The 12,099-nt window shown below is 47.3% G+C and overlaps 1 protein-coding gene across 5 annotated transcripts in view; it reads right to left on the bottom strand.

Moving 5' to 3' along the window:
• Nav2 (neuron navigator 2) overlaps window positions 1–12,099 on the bottom strand; it is a 343,708-nt gene that overhangs the window by 58,137 nt on the left and 273,472 nt on the right. For all 5 annotated transcript variants that reach the window (XM_055608371.1, XM_055608367.1, XM_055608368.1 and 2 more), the window contains 2 exons: window positions 9,247–9,385; window positions 1,188–1,479 (listed from right to left, as the gene is read on the bottom strand). In XM_055608371.1, coding sequence (XP_055464346.1) covers window positions 1,188–1,479; window positions 9,247–9,385 — 431 coding nt within the window. The remainder of the gene's footprint in view (window positions 1–1,187; window positions 1,480–9,246; window positions 9,386–12,099) is intronic.

Below are 12,099 nucleotides of genomic sequence, written 5' to 3'. Positions count from 1 at the left end.
TACTGACACATACACAGCACAAGAGACTCTGTCATAAACTGCCCACCTACTCCATGTCTATGACATGGGCCCTGGCATTTCTAGGAGACAACATACAACATCAATATGGCCTTGAGAACCTGGTACTAGAGTATGTTAAACTCACCGGTGAGTGGTGAAACTGAGTCCTGACCCAGTTGGTACACAGTGAAAACCACTGTGGAACCTCTGTCAGACTCACACACTTATCACTCCTTAGAGCAAGCCATGGAAGTATACCTTAAGGAGGCTGTTGTGGGGGCTGGGAGAGCTGGCTTGCCTTATAGGCAGGAGAGAGGAGAGCCTGAGTTTGGCAAGCCAGGCACGTGCTTGCCATCCGTGCACCCAGGGAGGCAGAGGCGGCGGATCTCTGTAAGTTCGAGGCCAGCCTGGTCTACAAAGCAGGTGCAGGCCAGCCAGGGCTATACAGAGAAACCCTGTCTCAAACAAAACAAAACAAAAAAGCAGATAGTTGTAGTGGTGTGCACTTATAATCCTAGTGCCGGGGAGGCGGAAGACAGGAGGACAGGGCAGGCTCACCAGCCAGCCCAGCCTACTTGGTGACCTCTAAGGCAGTGAGAGAAAAAGAAAAAGTAAAGCTGGGCACAGTGCTGCACTCCTTTAATCCCAGCACTTGGGAGGAGAAGCAGGAGGGTCTTTGTGAATTTGAGGCCAGCCTCATCTACAGATTGAGTTCCAGAATAGCCAGAACTATACAGTGGGACCCTGCCCCAAAAATAAACAAACAAACAAACAAATAAATAAATGGATTAGGTAGATGATAGATAGATAGATAGATAGATAGATAGATAGATAGATAGATAGATAGATAGATAAATTGCTGGATAGATGATAGCCAAAACAAGGAAGAAAAGGGGCTGGGGAGCTGATGATGTTATGAAGAACATACCTGAGATTATCTTATCTCTGGTATTCTTATGCATACCACACAGTATGTACTGGCCTGCACACATTATTGGAGTGGACATATATCACACACACGCACATGAACACTCACACACTCACCTGTGCACAGGTACGCACGCACACATGCACACAGCCATGCACTTACACCATAAAAATGGTGGCGGGCAAAACAACAGCCTGAAGAAGTTACTCATAACGTAAAGCCCCCACTAAAGTCATCATGATTTTGGCTTCTCACTCACCAGTTCCTGGGGTCTTCAGTGTGCCTGCTGGAGCTGATGCCTTTGTCCTTGGCATGGTGATGCCCACCTCTGCCGTCATGCCTCGCCGCCATGAGCCTGTCTGTGAGATGACGGTATTCTTCTTGCCAGACACGCTTTTGTCCGACTCATCTGACATGTCTGAAGGGTTCCGCCTCCACTTGGAGCCTGGCTCCATCTTTACACCACTGTCTGAGCCTCCATCTGATTTCTTGATGTCGTCACCAGACCACAGGGAATTCCTTTCCACCTGTGAGTGCTTCTCAGCGTCGGTCTGTGGACAGACACTTGCTGAATTAGAGCTCACCCATGCAGGTCGTGCCAGTACAGGGACTATGTAAGGCCTTTCAAAGCCTCAGACATCTGCTCACTTTGTGAGAAAGTCACAGCACCCTCCACCTCCACTTTTCCCCCCTTCAAGGAAAGACTAATGGAGGAGGAAAAGAGAGTAAAGAGGTCTGGAAGAGCAGGTCACGGGTCCCAGGAGGAGAGTGGACAGACCGGAGGGAGAGGTGATAAGAAAGGGCCACCAACCTGCCACTTGCAGACAGCCCTGACTGAACCCCCACCAGCACCAGCCTGTCCCCTTTCCCTTTGTTCAGTACCTTCCTGTCTTTTTACTAGCAGGGAGATCTCTGCATCTAGCTCGGCACAGCCTAGCACAGCCTAACACACCCGAGAGGGAGAGAAGAAGCATGCAAACTCCACTGATCTGATCTGTGAAACGTTCAACTGGCAACGGCAACAGTGCTTGCACCCGCCCAGCTTTGTTTCTGAGCTTTGGCTCCCCACAATGCGGCAGTCCTCAGACAAGTAAGATAATTAGGCAACTCTCTTCGGAAGAGCCTGACCTGCTAGCCATGAAGCTCAGGAAGAGATAGCAGTGTGCCGTTAATGAACTGCGGGGCTGAAGGACACAAAGGGGGCCTGAATGCTCTGGGGCCTCAGGTTGGGGGAGGGTACTGGAAGGAGAAGCTTTGTAAGAAAGCAAAGGGGAAGTCAGCAATGCTTTCAGGCTGGCCACTTTGAGAAACAGTCCCTATATGAGCTGCCTGGAGGGGGCCATGCAGGCAGGGTGGGAAATGCATGTGAACTAGGCAAGACCTGACTTGAGGCACGCTACACACAGAACACCGATGCCTTCTTATAGCGGGCTGAGTGGATGGAAGCTTGGTGTAGACCAGAAGCCCCTGTTCAACCTCCTCTCTCCTCACCAACCCCCTGGCTCGCCCATGACTGCAATCCACTCACTACAGCCTCCTCTGGGTACTTTCCTTGCTCGGTCCTTCCTAAAACACATACCGAGCTACAGAGCTATGTACAAAGTACCAGAGATGAGACGTGGGAAGGACAACTAAAACACACTCAGCCATGTGAGGGGCAGAGCATGGTTTGCGAACAAAAGAATGCATAGCTACTACACAGTTCAGGCTATGACACACCTGATAAAACAATCTAGGCACAGACTGGCCAAAGCCAGTCAGGAGCCATGCAATATTACTGTCATCTTAATTTGAAAGATGAGCAGAAACTCAGTGACCTCAGCCTGGCTTTCTTCTTCTAGATCCGTTTGGCACTTACTGGACCAAAATGAACTCAATGCCCGCAGTTTGCCAGGCATCAAATAGGGTCTTTTAGAGTCTGTAAGATTAGTCTCCGTCCTTCATGGAATTGACAGTCATCAAAAGGGGCAGGTGAAATGGAATTCACAGACATAAGTAAATGCACAACTGTGAGACGTGGTGGCCACCGTAAGGAAAAGGGAAGTGCTCTTACAAGAGACACTATGATGGTGACGTGCGAAGTGGCAGCCAGGTAGAGACTTCTAGAAGGACCCTAAAGAATGAGACAAACTTACTATGAGGAACATGTAGAGAGGACCATGCCAGTGAGCAGAAGCCGCATGTGCAAAGGCCTCAGGCAGGAAGATGGGGCTCTGGAAGCAGCTATCTAACAAATATTTATCAGGTACCACCATGAGCCAGGGAAGCTCTCTGTACTGGGAACATTTCCCAGACTAGTCAAAGCCTCCACCTCATGGAACTTACATGGGAGCACATCTGAACATATATGAACATGTTCCAAGATGTACTGAGGCTGTAGCACCTTTTACTTACTTGACCATTCTGTATTGTTTATTTTTCAGTGCCCGCAGGCCTCTTTCCCACAGTCACACTGTAATGCAGTAAATAATAGTGGCACTAAAACCTAAAGCTTTCTGTGTACTGCGATGCTCCAGGCACAAGCTAACTTTTTTTTTTTTTCTTAAATATGTGCACCAGGGACCTGTAAGATGGTTGAGAGGGTAAAGTTTAGCCTGAATTTAACCTCTGGAACCCAAGTAGGAGAGAGAGAGAAACAGAGACAGAATATAATTTGATTTTTCCTCAGCAAAAACTCACAAGGAAATAACAGAATACTGAGGCACTGAGTGGAAAAGAAACTCACCCAAGCTCACACAATGAGGAAGGCATTGCGGGGATTCTACGAGTCCAGTTGCCAAGCTCATAATTTAACAACTGTAGTACAGTGTAATCCTTGACTATAAGCTCAAAGAAGCCCCTACATGACTCAGGGGACCTACTAAAAACACCTACACCCAGGAGATTCTCCTTCTACACAGAGTCTGTTTGTCTCAAGCCCAGGCCTAGAACAGCCTTAGCCTGGTCCCTATCCCCGAGAACCTGGAACAGACAGAGTACACACGGCCCCAAGCTGGGACCATAGCTCAGTCTTCTCTTCTCTGTTACAACAGTCCTCCAACTATCACACTCACTAACTTGGTGCAGGGTGAGAGCTCTTCCAACAGCCTTCTGCAGAGCTGGGTGTTTGCCTGGGACATCTTGACAGGTTTACAGTCACACGTCCTTAGCAAATCCTTCTGGAGCCATGTGTAACCGTTGGTGGTATCTCTTGGAAGTTAAAATGGAAGGAGTCTGTTTCTCTGTTTTCAGCGCTTACAATAGGAGGGCCAGTACGGAAGCACTGGCGGTCCTAACTCCTTTTGAAGCTTTTCTTACCAGCTCTTTCAGATGTCTCTTTGATCATCAACAGGCAAGTGGGAACAGGGCAGATAAGCCAGAAAGGATCTTGGAGTGGAGTTCAATGTTTTCAGAGAGGGCTATCTGGCCCAAAAGGGGAAGGGCACTGGCTTTGGAGTCCAGTGGGTTTAAGTTCCAGCACTGATTGCTGTCATTCACTGCTGTGTGGGATCTTGGGTTCCTTCCTATCACCAAGACTGTGACAGTGGGTGTCAAACAGGTTGGGATTGAATGGAGTCTTGAACAGAGAGCTGGCAGTGAACTTGAGGGGCAAGCATGGAGGAATGTCATAAATAGCGCTCTCCTCGCCAAACTCCCCAGCTCTGAGAATCATGCTGTGTCTTTAACATTTACCCCATCTGTGTCTTACAGTAGTAGATCAGGTCTTTAGCTGTTTGAGCCTCTGGACACTGAATTTCCTGCAGGCCTGGATGCTGAGGGGGCTTTAAGTTGGAGCCCATAAAAATACAAAGAATTACAGCAATATCAACTGCCACTTGTGTCCCCAGACACTATGACCCTCAAATCTCAAAGACTCATCCTTTAGAGAGTGCATTGTCATTCATATTGTACACACTTTCCATGAAACCACAGTTTTAAAGAGAACTGGCCCAGAGTCAGAAGTCATGGCTCTCAGGGAGGTGGGGGTAGTGGCAGCCTGCCTATCTCCAGCTAAGTTGACTCCACCATCCTGATGTCCAAAGGATGCTAGGACACATAAGACAGCCATTATTTTGTTGCCTTTAGAGGAAAGTAAGTAGCTAAATAAACGGACAGAGAATCATATATATATATTTTACCCCCTGTGAATTTTGTTTAAAAACAAAACAAGGGAACAACAAAAAATCTTTAGGCATTGAAAATGAAAGAAAATCTTGGCATGGGCAGCTCACCACCCCCAGTACCTGGACTAGTGCTTTTCACAAAGTATGGAAGACTGAGTGGCCAAGGACTAAATGTGTAGATGAATGCACAGTGGGCATATGCGTGTTTGTTAAAACCTTATGCACCAACACAGTGCCTGGAGAACAAGATGCTGCAGAATGGAAGGCAGATTTCTCTGAAACCACAAGCAAAGCACCTAACAGTGTGCTGCCCGTGGGATTACCGTAACAGATGCAAGAAAGGGACAGAGAAAAGGGCAAAGTGCAGAGAGAAAAGAGGGACCTCAGAGCCGCTTGCCAGCTTGGACTCTGAGAGCAGCAAGTTTAGAGTTGCCGGCTGCTGATAATACCCTAGGGCGCAGGTCTAGTGGTCATTATTTTGTGGATGTGAGGGCAAAGGCTCTAGAAGGCTGACTGGATATTTTCTTTTTTACCCCCTGTGAATTTTGTTTAAAAACAAAATGACAAAAACTTTAGGCATTGAAAATGAAAGAAAATCTGGCATAGGCAGCTCACCTATGCCACCCAGGACATCCCAGGTTGAAAAACTCAACCCCAGAGTACTTGACTTCAGCGTCACCCTCCTCTCTGATGCCACAGTTGGCACTTCGACTCACCAGCTCTCCTAGAGGTGGTCATGCAGAGGGGCTCAGGTCCCTACTCAGAGGACTTTTTCTTACACGAGCCATGAATGCAGGACTCAGGTTGCCCATAAACAGGCCATAAGCCTTGTGGGGCACCTTCAGTGTTCCTCAGTGTCTCAGAGGAAACAGAGTCCTTTGAAGGAAGTTTTATTCCTGGCGATTGCACCTTTTCCATCTGCCTCCTCCTCTTTCCATCGGTACACCGGATTGCTCCTTGTACTTTCCAGAAAAGAAATTCCCTTCTCCTCAGATGTGAGGCCGGGCAGGCAGTATTTCCTGTGGGAACACCAAGCCCGCTCTTGCCTTGTGTGTTCTGCCTGATGGGCTGTGCAGCCCACTGGCCCAGGGTAAAGCACTGTGTGACAAGAACCCTGATGAGCGCACCAAGGAAAGGGAGGGTGCAGGCACATCTTCCAGGCTCAATCCTCTCAAAGAGGGGTAATGGCCCTTAGCATTCCTGGCAGCCTGTGGGGGAGGAGGTGCAAAGCTGCCAGAATGTAGAGTCAAATATTTTGAGATGCTCCCTGGACAGGAACAAAGAGAATGTCATGAAAAGTGCATTTAAAGCACCGTGACAATGGGCAACTCGGTACCGGCTGCTGTGACCAGCATTTCTGCTACACAGATCTACTTCAGCTCCTATTTTAATATATTTTAAACTTGGATAGAGTTGTAAAAGAACAAATAATAGGCCCAATGAATAGTGAACCCTCAAATCCCTTAAAATTATTTCTGATCATGACTACGACATCTGTGTAGTTGCCCTGAAATGTCACCCTGTGACATCTGTAAGAAGAAAGCAAAGGGCTGCTCAAAGAAAAAGCTTTTGCCTGCACGGAGTTCAAATGCATGTGTGAGGAAACCATCTTATTTGGCGTCAATGAGTTCTGGGGACTAACTTCAGACTGCGGGAAGGAAGCAGACAGGAGGGTTTTCCATTTCAGCATTCCAGCTCCCACTGCTCACCTGTGGGGACACCACATGGATATTTGGTATTCCTGTGGCTCCTAAGGCCTGCCTGCCCCAAGCGGCCACCCTCCTTGACTCCTCATCTCTATGTCTAAGGGCAGGCTAGAAGCTTTGTGGCTGTTGTTATCCTGAGCACAGAGTGAGTATCAGGGAAAAAGAGGAAAAAGAAAAGGTGGTATTGACATTGAGTATCCAGTAAGTAGCAGGAACCTGGGCTAGCTGAGTGTTCCTCACTTTGTCTAATCACCAATGAGTGATTAGTTTCAAGGAATATGCCTTACAGTATGTTTTCAAAATATAATTATTTTAGGTGTAATGTGCATACAAGGAGCGTGTGTGAGATTTTGAAACAAGGTTTCGTGTATCATATAGCCCAGGCTAACCTGAAACTCACTACGTAGCCAAGGTTGATGATTCTCCTGCCTTCATCACCTAAGTGCTGAGATTACAAACATCCCATTTGCGTGGTTCTAGGACTCCAACCCGGGGCTTTGTGTGCACTGGGAAGCAGTCTACCATTTGATGTACATCCTGTAGATGCAAAGTTGCTTTTTTTAAGTTTTATTTGTAGTGTTTGTGCCCACGTGTGTGTGTGTGTGTGTGTGTGTGTATGTGTGTGTGTGTGCGCGCATGCGCGCATGTAAGTGCTTATGCCTACAGAGTCTAGAAGAGGGTGTGGGACCCCCTGCAGTTAGAGTTACAAGCAGCGTGAGTCACCCAAGGTTAGTGCTGGGAACTGAACTTGGGTCCTCGGCAAGAGCCACACATGCTCCTCTGACCCATCTCTGTAAGCCTCATAAATATGATATCTAGCACAGGGTAAAATGCAACTGAGGAGGAAGAGGCTGTGGGAGGGTGGGAGAGGAGAGAGAGCACAGGGCTGGTGCTTAGGCAGTAATCCTGGACTTTCAGCAGTTCACCTGGACATCAGCCCTCGGTAGAGGGAGGGACCAAAGGGTAACCCATGTCAGAACTGCCACAGCTCACCTTATGCTGGCCGAAAGCCACAGGGATGATAACGTATTTTGCCTGCAGAAAATTAGGCTTACAAAAGCAAGTCTAGGCTCTAAGGAATACAGTGAGGGCCAAAAATGTTGACTATGTAAGAACTGAGCTGTGAGGAGAGAAGGGAGGGGCCTATGACTGAAATGTAAATTGAATTACTTAAAAAAAAACAAAAAAAAAAAAACAAAAAAAAAACTGAGCTGTGTTTGAAATGCAAAAACCTGGAGTGATACAGCTGGTTGGTGGCTGCTGCTACACACACTGAGTCAAGGAGCTTGCTCCAGCAGTGAAACAGCTCCTCACCCCTGGGAGCCAGGGATACAATTTTTAAAAATCAGAGCTCAGTGTGGGGGTGCAAACACAGCATCTCAATACTTCTGAGGTAGAGACAGGAGGATGCTGGGCCAACCTGGATCACATCAAAACCAAAACCAAGCTAAACAAAAACCAACCCACCCCTCAACTCCTCCCCCCAAAATCCAAAACAAAGAAAAGGGGGTAGGGATATAACGAAGTGGGTACAAAGGCCTCCTAGCATGAGCACTACTGCATAAAGCAAGGTTTGAGGGGTAACACCTGTCACCCCAGCACTCAGGATGGATAAACCTGTCTCAGAAAAAAGAGGAGGAGGGGGCAGAATGATAGTTATAATAGCAAGAATCCCTGTAGGCCAAGTAACATACCATAGCAAGGATGTGACCCACAGGTGCCACAGGTAGACACTTCCCAACTGACATCCCAGTATAATCTTCTTGTTTGTTTGTTTCATTTTGGATTTTGGAGACAGAGATTCTCTGTGTAGCCTTGGCTGTCCTGGACTCACTTTGTGGACCAGGCTGGCCTCGAACTCACAGAGATCTGCCTGCCTCTGCCTCCCCGAGTACTCGGACTACAGGCGTACACCACTGTGCCTGGCCATGTTTTTAACCTTTGTTCCCCTCCCTAGAGACCAGATCTGCACTCACAGGCAACAATGGTTCATGTGGCAAGGAGGATCCATACCAGGGAAACCAACAGCCCTTTGTTACCTTAAATTTTAAAAAAGTGCGGGTGTGTATATACTTGTGCATTCATGCAAGGTGCACTGGTGTGTGTGGACAAGTGTGAGCATGCATGTGGAGGCCAGAGGACACCCTCAAACGCCCATTCCTCAAGTGTGGCCCGCCACTGTTTTTGACAGTCTCTCAAAACCCTTGCTGTGTAGGCTAGGCTGGCTGGTCAGTGAGCCCCAAGGATCCGCCTGTGTCTGCATCTCAGCACTGACAGTGCAGAAGCCCACTGCCACACCCAGACTTTTTAAATGTGGTTTCTGAGTACTGAACAGGATTTCAGGCTTGCATTTTATAAACTGAGTTCTCTTTATGACCCCTGATTGTTTATGTAAATATGGACTGAAACTGAGGTCCAGGAAGAGAATAGGGTCTCCTCATACCAAAACAGTGAGAGTGCAAGGTTTCTTTGCCCATCTGTACTGCCCACTGCCTGTCTTGTTCCTTACCTGCACATCCAGGTTTCTCCGGGAGGAGGCAGGCGTGTTGGCATAGGAGCTGATAGATGAGCTGGTATTGATGTCATCCGTGCTGAGGTTGTCTATGGTGTCACTGATGCCACTGCTGACGGAGCTGCTGTCATCCCAGCTGCCAAGACAAAAACATCCTGAGAAACAGAGCCTCCCAAACTCCTAGTACAACCTGATGACACAGGCAAATAGAAAGGTCTCCCATAGGGATCCTGATAAGACAGGACTCAGTTGTGAGAGCAGCTGAGTGAAGGAACTGGTCCCCACTTCTCCAGAGTGGGTGGATTCATGAGCAGAGGCCACACACCTTCCTTGGTCATGCCGCTTCCATCTTCCCCTTGATCTAGGAAGCCTGCTAAGATAATTACTCCTCCCCAGGGCCAGCAGCGGGGCAACACTGGCAGGGCAGGATTCAATGCAGTCCCTTGTGGGAAGAGGGGGAGCAAAGCAGGAAAGCTGCTGTGTGAGTTCCCTGGAAGAGCCTCCAGAACAAATGTCTGAGGAAGGAAGAGTGAAAGTGTCGCCAGAGACTAAGCCCATCCTATCACTTGCTCTGCCTTCATAATATCCCACGGGATATCAAAGCATATCTCTCCCTTCCCAAGCTTTAGATATGTAGAGGTCAACCCCTTCCTGCTTAAGCCCAGTCTCCTGGTGATGATCCTCCAGCCTGAGCCACTGTCATCCTCTGGTACCCCCACAGCATCACATTTAAGCCAGCTCCGTAGAGTCTGTTGGCCCACGGCTGATGGTACTTTGGGCTCTGCCTGAGACTCTGCACATGGGCCAGCTCATCCCTATTCTGTGGCTTCCTCTCAACTCCCCCTCCCACCCTAGCCTGAGTGACTTTCACCGGGTCTAGTCACTCCTTTCTCACATCTCTAGCTGCCACTCCTCCCCTTCTCTGCCCTCCCCCACGTGTGTCCCTCCCAATCCTATCTTGCAGCCCTGTCTTCAATGTGTACTTGGCTCTGACCACATGGGTTTCTGCCCCGTCAAAGCCAGGACTGTTTACTTCAGGCTTTCATCGGTTGTATCTGCCTCCTTATCTGTTAGGCCTCAGTGGACGTGTCACCTCTTCAGAACGGCCATCCATTACCTCTATCAAGCCATCATGTTCTATTACCCCAATATGATATATTTTTCTTAATTCTGGGATGGTAGGCATACAGCAAGTGCTTACACTCGAGATCACACAAGGCAGAAAGGACCAGACTGATGCCCAAGCAATGACCTAGACATGTTACTGCACCATGTGGCCTTCCAAGATGACTATTGCTGAAAACCTTGCAGAAGGGTGGCAGAAAACCTTCATGGTGTTGGGTGGCTGAAATTTAAAACACACACACACACACAGTGCCTGCAACTAAAAAGCTGTAGGACAATAGGTGTGGTGGTGAACGCCTTTGATCCCAACACTCGGGAGGCAGAAGCAGGCGGATCTCTCAATTTGAGGCCAGCCTGGTCTACAAAGTGAGTTCCAGGCCAGCCAGGACTACACAGAAAAACCCTGTCTTGGAAAACAAAACAAAACAAAATGCCAGATTGTGTATTTACTGCAGAATAGGGAGACAGAATTTGAGCAAGAAACCCTGGGGGCCAATGCCACAGAAGGATCCACTTCCCCTTGGGAATGGAATGGTCATTCTCAGTGGGATTTGCCCCTGCTTGTGTTCTACCCTTAAATCTGACAAAGGAGCCTACTGGAATTAACAAGAGTCAGGAGAATGTGATTTTTAAAGCTTAGAAAGAAAAGTAAGTCAGAGAGTGAGTACACAAAGTTTAGAAAGCCCTGTGAGCACCAGTCTTAGTCAACTTATGCAACTGAGAAAACACATGGCACATGTGAGCATATTACAAAACAGCCTTGTGACCTCACAGCTTTAAAACATGTATTTATGCCTGTAAATTAAAGTACAAGCCTTTAATCCCAGTACTTGGGAGGCAGAGACAGGCAGATATCTGAGTTCAAGGCCAGCCTGGTCTACTGAATGAGTTCTAAGAAATCCAGAGCTACAGAGAAAAACCTTGTCTCAAGGGATATATATATATGTGTGTGTGTGTGTGTGTGTGTGTGTGTGTGTGTGTATGGGTGTGCACACTTATTTATTGTTTCCGTGAGGTATGTATGAATGTTTTGCTTGCATGTATATCTATGTACCATGTATGTGCCTGGTGCCCACAAAGGGCAGAAGAGGGCATTGATCCCTTGGAACTGGACTCACAGGACACCATGTGAGCCACCATGTGTGTGCTAGAAATCAAACCCAGGGTCCTCTGGGAAATCTCTCAAGCCCCAACTTCATTTTAAATCATACAAGATTAAGATGAAATATTTAAAATCTAGAGTAAGATTACAAAAGAACTGAGGGCTGTAGGGGTGGTTCAACAGTTTAAAACACTGGCCATTCTTATAGAGAATCAGAGTTCAGTCTCCAGTACCCATATGGTAGCTCACAACTATCTGTAAGGACAGATCTGGGGGACATTTGGCCTCCCTGGGCACTGCATATGCACAGTGGACTTCCATACGTTCAGGCAAAATAGCCATACACATAAAGAAAAAAAATTAGAAATGTTAACAATAATATGTTATTATTGTTATATAAATAATATAACAATATAAATAAATAATCTATTTGCTATAAAGAATTAAATGCTTAAAAGACTTCACTTATTCCAGTGCTATCTGTCTTGCTGGAAATGTGAAGATCTTATGGAAACAAGGTATATTCAATTTTTAAACACACTTTCAAATGTTTAGGGAGATTTAATTATTCAAGTTTGCAAATAGGATCATTTAGGTAAATTTGACCAGCCACGTCTAAATTA

This window comes from Psammomys obesus, unplaced genomic scaffold (assembly GCF_907164565.1).
Source record: "Psammomys obesus unplaced genomic scaffold, mPsaObe1.curated_primary_1811, whole genome shotgun sequence".
Classification (NCBI taxonomy): Eukaryota; Metazoa; Chordata; class Mammalia; order Rodentia; family Muridae; genus Psammomys; species Psammomys obesus.
This window is presented reverse-complemented; position numbering and strand designations above follow the sequence as displayed.